This window comes from Carcharodon carcharias, chromosome 12 (assembly GCF_017639515.1).
Source record: "Carcharodon carcharias isolate sCarCar2 chromosome 12, sCarCar2.pri, whole genome shotgun sequence".
Taxonomy (NCBI): Eukaryota; Metazoa; Chordata; class Chondrichthyes; order Lamniformes; family Lamnidae; genus Carcharodon; species Carcharodon carcharias.
The window spans coordinates 41,481,711-41,499,336 of NC_054478.1; the positions used below are offsets into that span (position 1 = coordinate 41,481,711).

Here is a 17,626-nt window from a genome sequence, read left to right on the forward strand (position 1 = left end):
CACCAACAACTTATATAGCGCCTTTAACATAATGAAATGCGTCAAGGCGCTTCACAGGAGCATTATATAACAAAGTATGACACTGAGCCACAAAGAAGATATTAGGTCAGATGACCAAAAGATTAGTCAGAGAGGTAAGTTTTAAGGAGTGGTGAAAAGGAGAAAAGCGAGGTGGAGGTGCAGAGAGGTGAGGGAATTTCAGAGCTTGGGGCAAAGTGTGGTCACTAATGGTAGAGAAATTATAACTGGGAATGCACAAGAAGTCCAGAAATAGAGGAGCACAGATATCTCGGAGGATTGTGGGGTTGGAGGAAATTATAGAGATAGGGGCGGGTGAGGCCATGGAGGGATTTGAAAACAAGGATGTGAATTTGAAAATCAAGATGTTGCTTGACCACGAGCCAATGTAGGTCAGTAAGCACAGAGCTGAGTTAAAACACAGGCAGCAGAGTTTTTGAAGACCTCAAGTTTATGGAGGCTAGAATGTGGGAGACCAACTGGGAGTGCATTTAAATAGCAAAAGCTAGAGTTAACAAAGGCATGGGTGAGGGTTTCAGCAGCATATGAGCTGAGATAGGGGCAAAGTCAAGCAAGTGCTTCTTCAATCTTCAAGTTCCCCTCCAACTCACACACCATCCTGACTTGGAAATATGTTGCTATTTCTTGACTGTTGCTGGGTAAAAATCCTAGAACTTTGTCCCTAACAGCACTGCGGGTGTACCTACAGTACATGGACTGCAGCAGTTCAAGAAGGCAGGTAACCACCACCTTTTCAAGGGCAATAAATGCTGGACTTGCCAGCAACGCTCACACCACATGAATGAATAAAAAATAAGACTGATGCACAAAGTAACAGAAAAGCAGCGGAAAAGAAATAACAATGTATGATAATTATAATGCTAATGATGTTCACTGCCATGTTTAAAAGTTGCAGTGGCTGCTTGCAAGCCAGAAAAACAAATGGAAAATCAAAACATCTTGGGATAAAAGAGAAATAAAATACACCACCTAAAGTTCAAAGTAAAGGATATCATCTCTGAATGAATGACAATAAACAGTACTGGGCATATAATGAAACAGCCAAAAAAACTAATGGAAAAATATATAGGAACAAGGTGTCCCAGTTAGCATCATTCAGTTACAGGATGATCATCTTACTCATGCAAACATATGCACTGATATTCATGTGTACCCAAATGAGGTGGTCATTCCTTCCCTGTTCATAATGAATTTTTGTAACTTCTAATCTTAAAGTTAGATCGCTGAAGACCACTTCAAAAGACGCCACACTTTTAACAATCTCTCTGATCTGAACATCAGCTGGAACACGAATTCTAACACTGAATAATGCCATTCTTGCTGCCATCACATAACAGATGTCAGTCCTAGGAAACAGCGGGAGAAATTGCCATCCTCCCTCCTAACGATAGGAACAATATCAATTATTTATTCTGCAATAACATTGTGGCACGGAATTTCATCAGAAGCTGGAAATATCCTAAATCAGTGAAATTCCGTTCTTCATTTGCATTTCTTACAAATTTAGGATATTGGGAAACTGATGAAATGCACATTTCCTTCTTTCTCATTTTTACCAGAAAAAAAATGACTTGATAGTAACATGGTAGGGAAGGGGAACTAAAATAAACAAAATTCACTTGGAACTTTGATAAAGTTGTGCTAGCAACACACATAGTGAGTGAAAATGCTATGGAAAATTAACCTTTGAGCCTGAAAATTTGTTGCCTTCAAGATTTCCTGCCAGCTAAAAGTGAATTAGGAGCAACATCTTCTACTGTCAAGATATGGTAGCTTCAATCATAGTTTTAAAGCATCCCACCACATCTGCTTAATGCCTATTTCACCATCTCTTGTTCAGCAATAAGCGACTCTTAAGCCTAAGAAATAAAATACCATGTTATATTAAATTCTGGAAAATAAAATAAATCCAATGTTATCTGTAGTTCAGTTGGTTACAGTCTTGCCTCCGAAACTCAAGGTTCAAGGGCACAAAAATCTAGGCTGACACTCCAGTGCAATTCTGAGTGCTGCACAATCAGAGATGCTGCCTTTTGAATGAGGCGTCAAACTGTTTGCTCCCATGGGTGGACACAAAACATCCCATAGTGCTATTTCAAAGCAAGCAGGTGAATTTTCCCGAGTGTTCTGGCCAGAATTTATCTTTCAATCAACATCATAAAAAAGGGAAAAATAAAACAGGTTACCCAGTCATTATCACATTGCTGTTCAGTGTGCACGTTTGCTGTGTTCAAATTGGCTGCCGTGTTTCCTACATTTCAGCAGTGGCTAAAATGCAATAAAGTACTTCACTGGCTCTAAAATGCTTTGGGATGTCCTGAGGTCCTGAATGGTGCTATATCAATAACAGTTTTTTTTCATACCACCCTAATTTATTTTATGTACAAGAAGGCATAACAAGCCATGGATCTTAAATTTGAGAAGTTCCAAATGAAGAATCTACACTTGAAGTATTACTCATCTGTTCTTTTCACAGATGCATACTGATTCTATAAACTGCCATTCCTGGAACATTTCTTCACTAATCCTCCAGAGTACTGTTTCCATGGCTCTAATATCTTTACTACAACAGGATGCCAAGAATTGCAAGCAATGCTTCTACTATGATCTAACCAATGTTTTGTTCAAATTCAATGTCACTTCCTTGCCTTTGTATCCAATGTTCCACATATCAAGTCTATTTACTTTTCATAACTGTTCCCAACTCACTTCTACCTTTGAGAATCTGTAAATCCGTAAATTCTTAACCGTACAGTTGGACCAAAAAATATTCCATGGGCGGAATTTTCCAGTCCTGTCGCATTGGCAGCGGGGTCGTAAAATGTGGCAAGCCATTCAAAAGCCCATTGACTTTAGCGAGAGTGGAAAATCCCGCCACCAGGAGGGGCTGTCAAATTCTGCCCATGTTTCCGTTGCTTGCATGATAAGCTGCAGTAGTTGAGTAAAAGCCTATACCTGTCATATTCCACATTATCAGCTAACTCACATGATTTAAATCATCTCTCTGTATGGATTTTCCCATCTATAGGATTGTATGAATTGAGAATGCAGCTGCTTTTCACCTCCTCTGCTGCAGGCAAGGGCACAAACTCATCTTCCAGCATTTCTAGGTGCATGCACTTCTTCCTTCAAGTGACAGTTGTACAGCATACAGTAGAAACAAATAACCTTTGATACTTTCTTGTGGGAGTGGAATAACAGCTCATCTAATCTTGTCTAGACTACAGAGGCATTGCTTCAAAATACTGGTGCTATTTTCTACAGGAGTATGGGTGGAGACATTAATCTCACCATATGTTCTTTCAGTCCCAGTTTGGATTTTCCAGATGGGCAGCAATAGTCAGGGCAGCAAGGCCAAACTTAGACTCTCAACAGCAAAACTTCCTCGTCCGTCAACTTTAGGATGTTGGGAAATGGAAGCTATGTCTCAGGTCATTGATCAAATTAAATATTCTGCAACTCGTATAAATCATAGGATTGCTGCATTGTGCCCTGACAGTTGTCATCATTAGGGCCCTGCACTTTTGAGAACCTGGTTACTTGGCAGAAATCCAGGTTCTCTCCACTTGCTCCTTCCTTTCCACTGGGAAAATAACAAATGTGTTTCCCTTGGAATAGGAATCTGTCAGATGCAAGAATTTAGGGGCAACTGACTAATCTGGCAAATAGTACCTTAAAATGGGCCAATAGCAAAGAAGTTCAAAGTGGTGTTTACTTTAACCACAACAAAAAGGACTGTCCTTGCTTTGGATGTAGTCTGAGCATCAAGCTCCGCTACATAACTTGGTGATTGCCTCCCTGACGTTCAATAGACAACAAAGGCCAAAATGCATGGGCTCGGCTCTTATGACATAAGATGGGCACTGGATGCCTATCATGCCAACAGACCTGCTTCTCCTTTTCAGGAATTCCCTTTCCTTTTCCAAATCCAATACTGCCATCAACTGGCCAGATCGAATGCCCATGGTCTACACTGCTTGCAGCTGCAGGAACCAACTGGTGGCAACAGGAATGTTGCTGTGGGAGGTGCACACCAAAGGAATGTTTAAAGGAAAAATACCAGCAGTAAACAAAACAAATCAGAAACAAATATGGCAAGCTGCCTTAAGTGGTGAATTCATTTGGCAAAACAGTCTCTAGGCCTCCCAGTATAAAGTCTGCACAGAAAATTAAGAAATTAAAAGCTGTTCATGAAAATTTCCAGGTTTCCCTGGAGTTACAATGAATACACTAATAGTCAAAGAAAAGACTCGGAAACCTTGTGGAGCAGTAAGGGAGATCTTGCATCATGGGTCTTTTCCCTTTATTCCTCTCGTTCATGCCCGAGATCGGATTGCTTACCATGTGCATATTAAAGAGGAATACGAGTGGCTTAGTGCTTAGAGTATACTCCCTCTTGCTTCCCTATTCCACAAACTAAACTACACCACACCCTTTTCAATGATCTGCGTCTGTCATTTTTCCATCCACTTTGCTAATTCAGTGCAGTTTCCTATCTTCTTTCTCAAAGTTTGCATGCCTCCTAATAAAATATGTAGGAGGGCAGTTTTCACTTTCAGATGGAATTTTGCAATAGTGGATTGACCACTTGCTACTCATGTCATCCAGTTTTCCTTTGCATTGACTCCAATGGAAAGGTTAATTGTGGGGTGTATAATTGGCAGTTGAACCATTCCGGCAAGTTTTCATCTGCACCAAAAATGAATATTATCCCTGGAGGTTTGCCCACAACTGGGCTAAAACAGGCCAATTTATAATTTATTGATTAGAGGAGTAACACTTGCCTTCCTCCAGGCCTTTGGTACAATTTCCATTTCCAAAGAATTTGGGAGCATTATGATTATAGGGCATGGTGATAGTTTGTGATAAGAGGGCTCTGCTCTTTGATCTTTTTGCAAATGGGGAACAAGGAACAGATTTACATATTTAAAGCTACCAAGTATAGCATCAAATTCCTCAAAAGGTTGTAACAAATGTACCTCACCCCAAAGAGCAAACCAAATACAAAGTAGGGATAAATAAGGGAAATGTGAAAACATTAATTAATAGGATAGCACCAATAATATCTATTTTTAGGTAGAGATTCCATAGCTATCTCCTATTGTACAACAAACGTTTCATTGAAGAAGTCAAGGGAGAGGAGAGCTATTGTCTCCCCAGTATTCATAGAAGTCTTGATCTTGGCTGCCCTCTTTTTGACCTGAATCTTCCAATCATACCACTTGTTGTGTACTTCAAACCACTCTCAACCTGCTTGATAGCTATGCTCAATTTCTGAGTGATGTTTTGCCAGTTACTTTTGGCAACATTAGTGAATCTCCTGCTGCATGAAGTTGGAATCCTTAAAGGCAATAAAGAGGGACAAAGCATCATTCAGAGCTGAATGATTCATATGTGCATCTCTACTTCCTCTAAAATGACCTACAATTCCTTATCTGAATTTATCCCCCTTGTTTTTGAAGAGGAAAGAACTATAGATACCTTTGCAGTACTCTTGAACATCTTGCTCAATTTAAATCCATCCTCTAAATTAGAAGTTATACTGATTTCAATGTCATTTTTATTCACAGTCTAAAAGGCAGGAAACTGCTGATTAATGAACATAGCTTGCATGAATAGAAGAAAATTAATTGTTTATGTCAGCTCAGACATCCCACTTTAAAAATTTTATTATATGTGTGTAAGGACCGACATGATTGAATGATAGTTGTAATATTACATTTTCAGCTCTCAGACATAATAGAATAGGCATTTGAGTGATGGACTTGGGTTTTTTAATTGGCATCAGTGCTCTTAGACGGGGTAGGTTATCTGGAAAGAAACTACGATTTAATTGGCAACACAGAATACGGCTTCTGAGTGAAACTCAGTGGTAGCGATATTGAGAACACTGGTAAGCACCTTGTAATCTTTCAATACTTCTTGGAGTTGGAGCCAAAAGAAAAAAGAAATGCTTTAATTTAGGGGGAAAATTTGTAACCAGCGGAAAGAGGACGGCAATGTTACTCTAATGTGCGTGTAACTTATTCTGTAGAAAATAAGATAAGGATTCATTCAATAATTGATCCCAATTACAGACATCAGTTTTGAACATGCTGTAAAAGGGAGGGGAGGAAATCTTAATATACATGAATAGATTTCAAATAATGGTACACTTTATATAGAATGTTTGTATCTTTAACAGTGTATCATTATCTTACCATTCTGAATTACACTTAATTCTATTCAATTAATTCAGATCAAGATTGAATTTGACCAGGAATATAGGCAGACATTTTACGAACACTTACCTTTAAAAAGAGCTACTTTATGGTGGGATAATTGGTTTCTATTAATAGATGAAACTGTTTACCATTCATATCTTGCACAATACTACTTATGTGAGAACAGAATTTGAAACTGTAGTGGAAACAGCATTTCTGGATTACATTCCGCTCACTTGTTAAGCTGCAATGTATGTAGATCTAGACTGGACAACAATCTCTAGGGAATCATAAGAGATATTAGGTATTTATAATTCTGAATTTCAATCTTGCTACTCCACTGAATTGGCACATATCTAGACTGTTAAAACAGGATTAGTATAAGTCGATTAGGGCAGTTATACTCAATATCACAACCTGACTATAAAAAAGCCTGGAGATATTCTCACATCATTTATGCTATACACTGATTGTAATATACACTTCATTTTTCACTGCTTTTAAAAGCTAAAAGTAATTTTAATATGCACGGAGTTTTATTGCTACTGGGAAGAGTGCAACAAGGTCATGCAAATACAACTTCAGCCCTTATGTGGCCTGAAGTGGAGGGACTTCCCTTAAGTCTTTTTTCCTAATTGTTAAGGTGCTTCGTGACCTCTGAGACTGGTCAGCAATTGGACATCAGATTTCAATAAGTCAGGCAAGGTGCCAATGCCACAGAAAGCTCTAAATAAGAATCAGTTTGAAAAGACCAATGTTGGACCACTTGCTTTGCTGGCAACAGTCCAATGATAAGTCTCCAGTGGGGAAGAGAATGGAAGGGTGGCAATTTCAGGCAATAGTAACTCTCAGAAATGACATTCCATCTTACTCCATATAAAATCTGAAAACTCTCCTTTTTGATGGCAGTTGCTTCCTGGACCACATCCACACCTGGAAAACCTGGGGAGCAGGTATAAATCTATTCTGTCCAGGGCAGCCCAATATCTCTGAGGAGATTCTAAAGCATGTTAAGTTCCTCATTACTATATTCAAAGGGTTCAATGCCTGTTTTAGGCCCATTTGTTTGGAAAATGGGCCAATCTAATATTGGGTCAGACATTTTTCAGCTATCCTTATGTTGGATGATGATTCATAAAAAATGCAACAAATTTGAATTTCTGTCTTAAAGTTGCTTAATAGTAAAATGTTAGCCTATATACCTTTCAATGCCATTATTATTCCACTCAAATATTGTCACTGCAAGTACCAAACAGACATAAAATGTGTACTGTATTACACAAGAGAGTTTTGTGAACAGAATAGTATATTATACCAGAGGTCTCTTTAGATTGAACACTCACACATCTAATTGCATTAGTGATATCCGCTATGAAAATTGAAAGTAACATTAAAATAGACAAGTCTTAGTGACAGGCAAACTAGTACTGGATGCCTGCCAATGCAGAACAGAAAGACCAGAAGCTGTTCAAACATACCTTAGTTTTTTGCCTCCCTCTGTAATCTTTGCTTTATTGAGGAAGCCATTTTTCTCCAGTGGTTGTAAACACTGAAATCAACATGACAGGATACAGATGAAAACAAATCACATAGACAGTGAACACGACTTAATAGAACAAAAAAATCAGTTCAGTGATATCAAGGTCAATTGATTCGGCAACCTGTGGTCAATCTGCTCACATTCTCTTAAAGGTGTAATCTGAAGTGCAATGCACCTTTAAAAGAATGTGAGCAGATTGGCCATGCAACCCATGACAATTCTTATGAATTTCTAAATTTAATGACCCAAATATTGATGGTAGTGAAAATGTTTGCTTCTCAGCACATCTGAATAATGATAAAAAAAATCATTTGTCCTAGTGATGCAGTGAGCAAGTGCTGCACTGCTAGGGTCACTGTTTTCCAGAAGAGATGTTAAACCAAGGGTCTGTCTCACCTCGGTATCATGGCTAATACTTACCCCTTGAACAACGGCATTAAAACAGATTTTCTCGTCAATTTGCTGTCGGTGGGAGCTTGTGTGCAAATTGGCTGCCAAGTTTTCTACATTACAATAGTGACTGCACTCCAAAAGTATTTTGTTGGTTATGAAGAATGTTGGCATAGCCTAAGGTTGTGAAAGGTGCAAAGTGAATGAGTGTTCTTTCTTTTATTCTTTCTTTTATTGTTAAGCTGTATAATTAGGAAGTAAATTTGTAATTGAAGCTGTTCTTACTCAGCACTGCAAAATAATGTTATTATATATGATTTTACTGATGCATGGCATACATTTTAGAAAATGTTCTAAGCAAGTAGGCTATTCATAAGCGATCCAGCTACATTGAATTGTGTGAATCACTTCAAGCAGAACTAAGATGGAATCTAAAGTATCTGCAAGCGTCTGTACCCACAGGTAACATAAATATAATATTGGTAACCTACAGCTGATGACTTTTGACATTTTGATGTTGATCACTGCTTGTAGGTAGAATAGTACAGTCAAGCAAATGAAAACAATGAGACAGTCCCAGAAAGACAGGATAGGAGATGTCAGTTGGAGGGAGGAGGCACGAGGATGTCATTAATTGGGGACATGAAAGGAGAGAGTCCAGTCTAGTCAACTAGGGTTAATTTCTCTTTTATAGTTAACCAAGTCCAAGTACTAAAACTTCATGTCACAGCATGTATCCTTTAAAGGATCAATGTGTCAAAAACAAATCCCTAAGAGCTTGAATAAGTTTATCTTTGAAAAACCATTCCCTATTGTAAAGTGACATGGGGCCTTGTCACTTTCAATGTGCTGGTGGTACGTTGAGGTTAACGGCTTTCTACAACTAAGTTCCAGGTAGAAGAAATTGATGCTGGAACAATCTCGACAGCATGATTAGCGTTTGTTGTACTCTACCTACTTCCTGACATGAACAGTGGCCTGGAAATATATCTCTATTGAGCAAACTACACTTACACACGCCAGCACAAGTTACAGTCTTTCAGTCTTTTTCTTTAACAAATATAAGACTCCAGTAGCCCCTATGTGAGACAAATATGCCTAACTAGATGACATGTAAGCTAATTCTTCCAGTACAGAACACTTACAGACTGATCCACCATCCCAGTAATTTCTGTAAGATTGTGTTGAGAGTGGTTTCGCCTATGACGGGACATCTGCAAGACAAAACCAAAAAGACAATTGAAACTTAACTATTAGTCCTCAATGCATTTTTTAGAGTTATTGGGAGAAATGTTCGATAAGGCTTGCTTTCAGGTGCAGGGATTGTGATGCACAATTACCCCACACCAGATCCCATTGAGGCAGGCAGCACACATACCTTGTGCTGCCCATTCAGAGACATGATTATAGCATATAGCCCAGTGCAAAATATAGTGCTGATTGGCTGCACACTAGTAGGGAACTTAACAAAGGACCCAGGTGCCTGCATGACTAGCACAACATGCAGCTACCCTGCACTTTCTACAAGCAGCCTGCCCCTCTTAATGGGGAGAAGCACTCATGCTACAGCAGCTGCTGGAACAGACTCAGGGGGTGAAGTTTTATGGCAGCGGGATTTTACATTCCCAACGAAGCCAATGAGATTTAGAATGTCTCGCTGCATTTTACAGCCCCGTCCCCACCGAAACTGGGAGGTAAAATTCTCCTCAGATAGTTTTTGAATGAAAGAAGACTGGTAATGGAGCTAGTAAGAGAAATGGTTCCCAGGTTCTGTGATGTGCCACTGGAGGCCTTATTGATGGAGTTGGAAAGGAGGAGAGCTGTCATATTTCCACAGAGGGCCAGGATGCCTACAAGGCATACCCTTTGAAGGGAATTGGAGGTGTTCGTCAGGGAGGTTAATTTCTGAAGCCTGGTCCTGAGGACCTCACTGGAGTACTGGAAAAAGTTCAATGATCTCACGTGTGTGGTCAAGGTCAGTGACTGCATATTCATATAACATTTCTGCCTAATTCTCTGTCAGCCTCTCATGCTGCTCAACCCTCAACATTCCCACCATTCGACCATCAACAATCATGCCAAGCATCCATCTCTCCCTCATACATTTGCTAATGTTCTCAACCTCATACCTACCTCTCATAGCTTCCATGTACTTCCAGCTACTCAACTATAGCAGGCACATCACCCAAACACACTGCAACATGCTCACCGACATTATTCCCTCTCGCTTACAAGACAAAGTCATGGATACCCAAAGGGAGCAACAGGGGGATATATAGGCACGCCTGTATCTCCTAAGGCTTTTGGAGGAGATGGTTCTCCAAATTATAAGACTAGCCGTCACTGAGCTCCTTGCATACGGCCTCACTGGGAACATTTAGGATAATGGTATGTTCCTGCCTTATGTTACTTCTCAAATCCCACTTCACCCTCATTCTACCATCTGGTATGAAGTGCAAAATGTGCGTGGATCTCTTACTTTCGATCCCAACAACCCTTTCCCCCACGCCCACCTCCCACATCCCAGTGCTCCCTTCTGCATTTTTAATTTCAGATTTGCCACCTGGCCAGCCAGTGTAATCTCACCCTGAAGGGCAAAAGCAACTGCGTACCTATGATGAATATCTGCACATTGATCTGACAATCAAAGCCACCGGCTCAGATACTGGCACTGTGCTATGTTAGAGAGTGGGTTGAGTCTGAATCAGTACATGGTGAATCACTGACATGAGGAAATCAATATTTTTGGGGTTTTTCTTGTCTGTATGTTTTTGTAAATTAGCACCTGTGAGGTGACCTTTGGTTGACTGGAGATTCTAACACTTAAAGTACAGGACGAACCAATGGTTGATACATTTGATCCTGCCTAGGAACAGGGGTAGAACCCTGCTAGGTGATATTAACAGGTCAGACCAACCAGTTCAAGGGGCAGTGTTAACAGCATAACAGCAGCTGAAGAGGAGAGCCTGTTGCATGCAACTGAACTGCTGCCACTATCTCTGTGCTGCTGTTGGAGCTGGGGCACAGGGAAGTCCTGGGAGCCTTTGGTAGCTCCATGCTGCTAATAGTTGGGATGCAGGAAACTAAGAGCAGTATTTGCTTGGTGTAATTGGGGATATAGGGGCTTGGGGAAGTCTAGAAACAGTATTGGCAGCAGTGTAGCTGAGAAGCTGGGAATGTACCTATGTTTAGACATTGGAGAGTGTAGCCTGGCCAACACAGGGAGATGCAGTCTAGGTAGTTGGTCAGATTAGCTGGAAAAGCAGACCAAAATGGCTGGACCTGGAAGAAACTCTAAGAAAGATCTAGAACATTGTGCCTTTTTGGCTGAGGATTGTACTTGTGGAACTCAGGTGGAATAAAGCTTCTGTTGGCTGGGGCTCAGGTTATCTCTTTGAAGGAGAGGGCTGTTATGACCAGGTGAGAAGGGGCGAACTGGCTCCCTTCTATTCAACCTCCTCGGCTGGTCAGAACAAAGGTTTAAGTTTCTTTTGCGCAAGGATATGCCTTTTCCCAATCCGAATGCATTTAACTATTCAATCTGTGGCCAATAAGGAGCCAATCAAACAAGCTTTTCTTGAGTTAAAGAAAGAGAAAATTTAGTAACTAATAAACCCGAGAAAAAAAAATGCATGTCAAACATTTGGCCCTCATTTGCCGCACCTCCCCCACTCCTGCACCCCACCTCACCCACCAACACACACACACACACACACACACACACACACGTATCAGAGATAAAGGAAGCTAGAGTCCAATAAAAAAGGTTCAAAAAATATATGGTTAAGCGCCCTTTGATTGTCTCTGAGGCATAGATTTTTTTTAAATGTCATGGTCAATTGGGATTAGATAGTTTTGTGGATGCAGTCAGATATAAAAGATGTTGCAATTATTCTGAGATCTCAGTTTTCTGGTAGATTTATAGTAAAGTTGGCTTCTGAACCAGGGAATACACTTGTTCCGAGAGAGAGAGAGAGAGAGAGGGAGAGAGCCCAATTTATAGCCTGTTTCCTCTGTTGAAAACTTTCTTGCAATCTCTCTCTGCAGTGGCTGCAGCCTGGCCTGAAATATTTTACCCATAATGTATTCACAAGGGATTTTGGGTGGGTCTGTCTGTGGCAGCCATTGTTTTAATATTCATCACTTTGCACTTTAATGTTTCATCCTTAGACAGCGACGAGTTTTGATGGGTCTGAATCATAGGAAATGTCTTTGTCTTTGCATTCCCTTGAGGGTAATTTGTTTGCTTTCCACCTTCCTCTTGGAAGATGGCCTTGCATTTTTAAGTAGTTTGTTCTGTCTCGTTTCAAATTGCAAAATTTCCAGTGAGTTGAAAGTTGAAAAATCATACTTTCAAAAATTAAGGGGCATAGCCTCATGACAGGGGATTAAATTCCTCATGAGGAAGACAAAGTTTTAAAGATTTTTTTCTGACTTACAGTGATGACTGAGAAAATGGCTGCTGAGAAAAGTCTTGGCTGTGTTTGCCATTAAATGTGCAGTTTGTGGTGTGTTCGACTACAGTTTGCCTGTTAATTCATGTTTATCTCTTGTAATTCTGTGTGTTAAGGTACAAGATAGACAGTATTGACTTTGAGAGCTCTTCTCCTCTTTCTCCCTCTGTGCAAAACTTCTCTCTGCTGCCTGTGCACCATTTTCAAGCTTTGCTGCAGCTGAGGAACTGCAAATTATAACCCCCAATAGCGAAAGCAGGCTTTGTCCTTTCAGGCTTTCAAGCTTCTCTGACTTCCTTGCCAAAGTCAAGTATCGTATCACTGTGACTGCAAAAAAAACTTGCCAAACTCCAATAGCACTCAGCACATTACTTCATATCACTGTACATTTATACCTGGAGCTACTGCAAGGGGTGCACTTGGGAAAATGTGCCTGGAATGAGCTGGACACTGCAAGTTTTAGTGAAGTATACACTGAAATTTCCATGTAACCTTATTAGCATAAATATGAACATCAAATCTCCCTTGAATCAGCACAATTGAGCATGTAATCAGACTTAATCGATTATTGAATGAAACCTGGCCAATAGGACCTTAAGCTTACTGAATTATACTAATTTAAACTGATAATGTGTTTCAAGTAATTGCAGCAGTTGAGGAAATAGGTGTATCAATGGTTTCAATTGACTGCTGGTCACAGGTCTTATGCACCACAGGCTGATCAATTGGCTGAATTTGAACTAATTTAAATTGGAATTTAAAGTAATTTAAAGTAATTGTACCATCAGAATGAAAAATATACAAGAGATATATAATTGATTGCTGGTCACTGTGGCTGCAGGCCATTAACAATGGATTAATATGATCGTAGTTGCTTATGCACCCTAATTTTGGGCACAAAACACCCACAAACAGAAGTAATTGATGGAAATTTGCCATTCTAACCAGTGGGCACAGACTGATTCAAGTGAATTGACTTCCGAGTCAACATAAAAGATTGTGGAAATTCAAATGTAATGGTTATAGGATAACTCACATTTTAAATGCTGCAATCTTTTGGGCTTTTTCAGTCAATTCCACCCAGATTGCACTGAAAACTGGGCAAACATCTCCCCACCCTTAGGTACATTGGATTTTCTCTTCTTCTGACAGATGATCTTATTTCCAGTTTGTGTCTGCATAAATTACTACTATATACTTTGGATATAATTTCAGGTCTTTTGGATATTTTAATGAAAGTTTGGTGTGATTCATAAATGGTAATATAGCAATGCCTATAGATATACTCCTTGTTATTTTACAAAATGTACTTAACAACCTCCTGTTCAACAGCCATTGTAAAAACAAAAACAATTGCATTTTATGTTAGATGTTGCATTCAGTTCTTTATTCAATATATTACAGTTCTAATTATTAAACCAATGAAAGCAAAGGCAGTATAAGAGAGCATAACCATTTAAATTTTATATAAAGATTATTTTTTCTCAAGCATTTAAACTGGAAAAACCTTTCCATAACAACCTATTTTGCTGAATACTATTCATGCATAATATCTCAGTTATAGTTTGTTATGTGACATAGCTTTGTCCCCCAAGTGTTTTCTTACTCCTATTATTGTTCTGCATCTTCAGCAAGACAGCTTCCAAAAGAAATGGTGTAGTTTCTGGCAGCTGTTCCTTCAGGGAATTGCAAAAGTGTCAGTTTAAATTTTATACATACTAAACCTTTTTACTGAAGTGTCACTTCACTGTCTTAATACCATATTCACTACATAATTTGCACAGATAAATATGAAATATGTTATCTACTGTGCTTTGATGCATGTTACTCTGTACTACATATTTGTTCTTCTATTAACTTCTACCAGTTTACATCTTGCGCTGGATCCTTAGTTTTCAAGAAGTATTTTTAAATTATTTTTCTAGTTTTCAAGTTGTCTCTCCTCATTATTACATGCCTCCTCCCTTCCTTAGTCAAGAAATTAAGCTAATTTTGGATTGAAGATTCCGCTGCAGTCAGCTTGCCCTTTTACTCCCCTGATCAAATGCTACACTGTCGCACATTTCAACAGTGGTCAGATTCTTCCATTTAAGGCAAATAAGTTTGGATCTGTGTTTATATCTGGTTTCGCAGTTTCTTGGTAGAGGTCTAATGCTCCACTGTAATATATTCAAATACGTATTTCTGCTGATTGTTTAACCAGTTTGGAAGGGTAAGGTCAATGTTTTCCCTATGCAACAGACCACAGGTAGAATGCCAAATAGGAGAATGGATCTTTCCCCCCACCTATTTCAAACACAGCCAGACTCAAGCACTCGCAGCTCATATGAAAGAAAGGTTCATTAAGCATGTGTCGTAGAAACATAAAACCCTATGGCACGGAAGGAGGTAAAAGCCCATCATGCCTGTATTCACTCTTTGAAAGAGCGATTGTACACTGTCCAACTTTCCCATTTGTTTGTCCATAACCCTGTAATTCCTTATCCTCGAGTCGTTGTCCAACTCTCTTTTAAAATTATATATGGTATCAGCTTCCACCATCTTTTCAGGTAGGGTATTCCAGCCCCTGACAATTCTGAGTGAAAAAAAAAATTCTCCTCATGTCCCTCTAAATCACTTGCCAATGATTTTGAATCCATGAACTTTAGTTATTGATCCACTCCTCAGAGGAAATATTTGTTTTGTCTCTCAATGTTTCTCATCATCTCGAAAACCTCAATTAAGTCATCTCCTCACATTTTCTGTTCTAAGGAGAACAGTTGTAATTTTTTTTGAATCTCCTCACAACTGAAGTCCCTCATCCCTGATAATATCCTGGTAAATCTCCTTTGTACAATTTCTAAGACCTTCATATCTTTCCTAAAGTATGTATGGTGCCCAAAATTGTCCTCAATACTCCTGCTGGGACTAGTATTTTAGAAAGTTCTAGCATAATGCTTTGCTTTTATATTCTAAAACAACATTTGCAAGCCCAGATAACCCATGGGCAGGGTTTTTAGGTCGGTGGGCGGGTGCGATCGCCGGATACGGGATCGGCTGGGGAGTGGACCACCGACTACGATCGGCCCCCGACCGTGAATTCACAGCTAACAGACGGCCAGCCAGCGTGAAGCGCGCGCTGAAAGGCTCAGCACTGTCAGGGTGGGGACAGGAGGAAGGCAAGTGCTGAAGTCAGCGCGGGCACAGGCGAGCGCTTACAGAAAGCTCCCTGAAGGCAGAGAGCTGCTCATGGAGCTGAAAGCCTGAACAACCGAAACTAAAGATCGCAGAAACTGGAAAAAAAAGCGTCCAAGCTTCATAGTCAGTCACCTGAAGGTGTAGGTAATGAAGATGCTGTCCACAGAAATTTATTTTTATTTTAATTTATCACAGAAACCTCATCTCACCCATGGATGAGTTTTCCTGAAAAATGCAAAGACCGCCTTGGCTGATTCGCCTGCCTGCCACCCGTAACGTTGGACGGGCAATGAAAAATCTCTGTTAATTGTGCTGTTAATTGGCTTAATTGCCTTCTTAATCGTTGGTGGGCATGCTTCTGAGTTTAGTGTGCGCTTGCCGACGAAAATATCACGCGAGTGTGCAATGACGTCAGGACGTTCGCCCAACATCATCACGTGCTATTTTATGGTCAAGCGAATCGGGCATGGGCCTGCCCGCTCAGTGAAAAATACTGCCCCATTTTTTTTTATCGCATTATGAACTTGCTCTACTACTTTTACAGATTTGTATATTTGGACACCCAGATCGCTCTGCTCATCTGTACTTTTCAGAATCAAGCCATTTATAGTATTTTCCCTATTAGTCTTTCCAAAGTGCAGTACATCATACTTTTCTGCATTGAACTTCATCTGTCATGCTTCTGCTCTTTTCACCATCCCATCCATGTCATTCTGAAACCCAAAATTATCTTTATTGCTAGCTACTATTTTGCCAAGTTTTATATCATCTACAAAATTATAATGCTGCTCCTTACACCTGAGTCTAGTTTGTTTACAAAAATTGCAAAGAGCAAGGGACCAAACAATGACCCATGAGTAACATTGCTACAAACCAGCTTCCAGCCTGAATAACATCCATCCACCACCACCCTTTGATTCCTCTCACAGCTAATTTTGCATCCACAACTCCCCCTCAATTCCATGGGTTTCCATCTTCTTAATATGCCCCCTGTGTGGCACTTGTTCAAATGCCATCTAAAAGTCTGTATATAGAACATCTATTACTTTAATCCATCTTCTTTGGTAACTCAAAGAGTCCAATCAAATTAATGAGACACAATTTGCCATTAACAAATTCATGCTCACCAATTGCCTCACCAATGCCTCTCTAAATGCAAGTTCATTTTGTTCCTGTTAATGGTTTCCAATAACTTCCCCATTACCGACTGGCTGTAGTTTATGGACTGAAATATTGTGACCAGTGCCTCTGCTTTTTCTATCTTTGCTTCTTCAGGAAAATACCTTCCATCTGGACCAGGTAATTTGCTAACTTCCAGCAATGCTAATTTTTATATAATAAATAGGTAATAAATAATTGCAGTAATACATTTTAGAGTACTTAATTGGGCCAATTTGATTAGGAAGTATAAAACAATCACTGAGGACACTATCCTGAGGAACTGCTGCAATGATGTCCTGGAGCTGAGATGACTGACCTCCAACAACCACAACCATCTTCCTCTGTGCTAGGTATGACTCCAACCAGTGGAGAGTTTTCCCTCCGATTCCCATTGACTCCAGTTTTGCTAGGGCTCCTTGATGCCACACTCCGTCAAATGCAGCCTTGATGTCAAGGGCAGTCACTCTCACCTCACATCGGGAGTTCAGCTCTTTTGTCTATGTTTGAACCAAGGCTGTAATGAGGTCAGGAGCTGAGTGGGCCTGGCGGAACCCAAACTGGGCATCAGTGAGCAGGTTATTGTTCAGCAAGTACTGCTTGATAGCACTGTTGATGGTCCCTTCCATTACTTTACTGATGATAGAGAGTAGGCTGATGGGGTG

The 17,626-nt window shown here is 39.9% G+C and overlaps 1 protein-coding gene across 3 annotated transcripts in view; it reads right to left on the bottom strand.

The window, feature by feature from the left end:
- The window catches only part of arhgap15 (Rho GTPase activating protein 15), a 781,647-nt gene that overhangs the window by 618,161 nt on the left and 145,860 nt on the right, over window positions 1–17,626 (bottom strand). For all 3 annotated transcript variants that reach the window (XM_041201317.1, XM_041201315.1, XM_041201316.1), the window contains exons 3-4: window positions 9,318–9,386; window positions 7,721–7,791 (exon numbers count right to left, since the gene is read on the bottom strand). In XM_041201317.1, coding sequence (XP_041057251.1) covers window positions 7,721–7,791; window positions 9,318–9,386 — 140 coding nt within the window. The remainder of the gene's footprint in view (window positions 1–7,720; window positions 7,792–9,317; window positions 9,387–17,626) is intronic.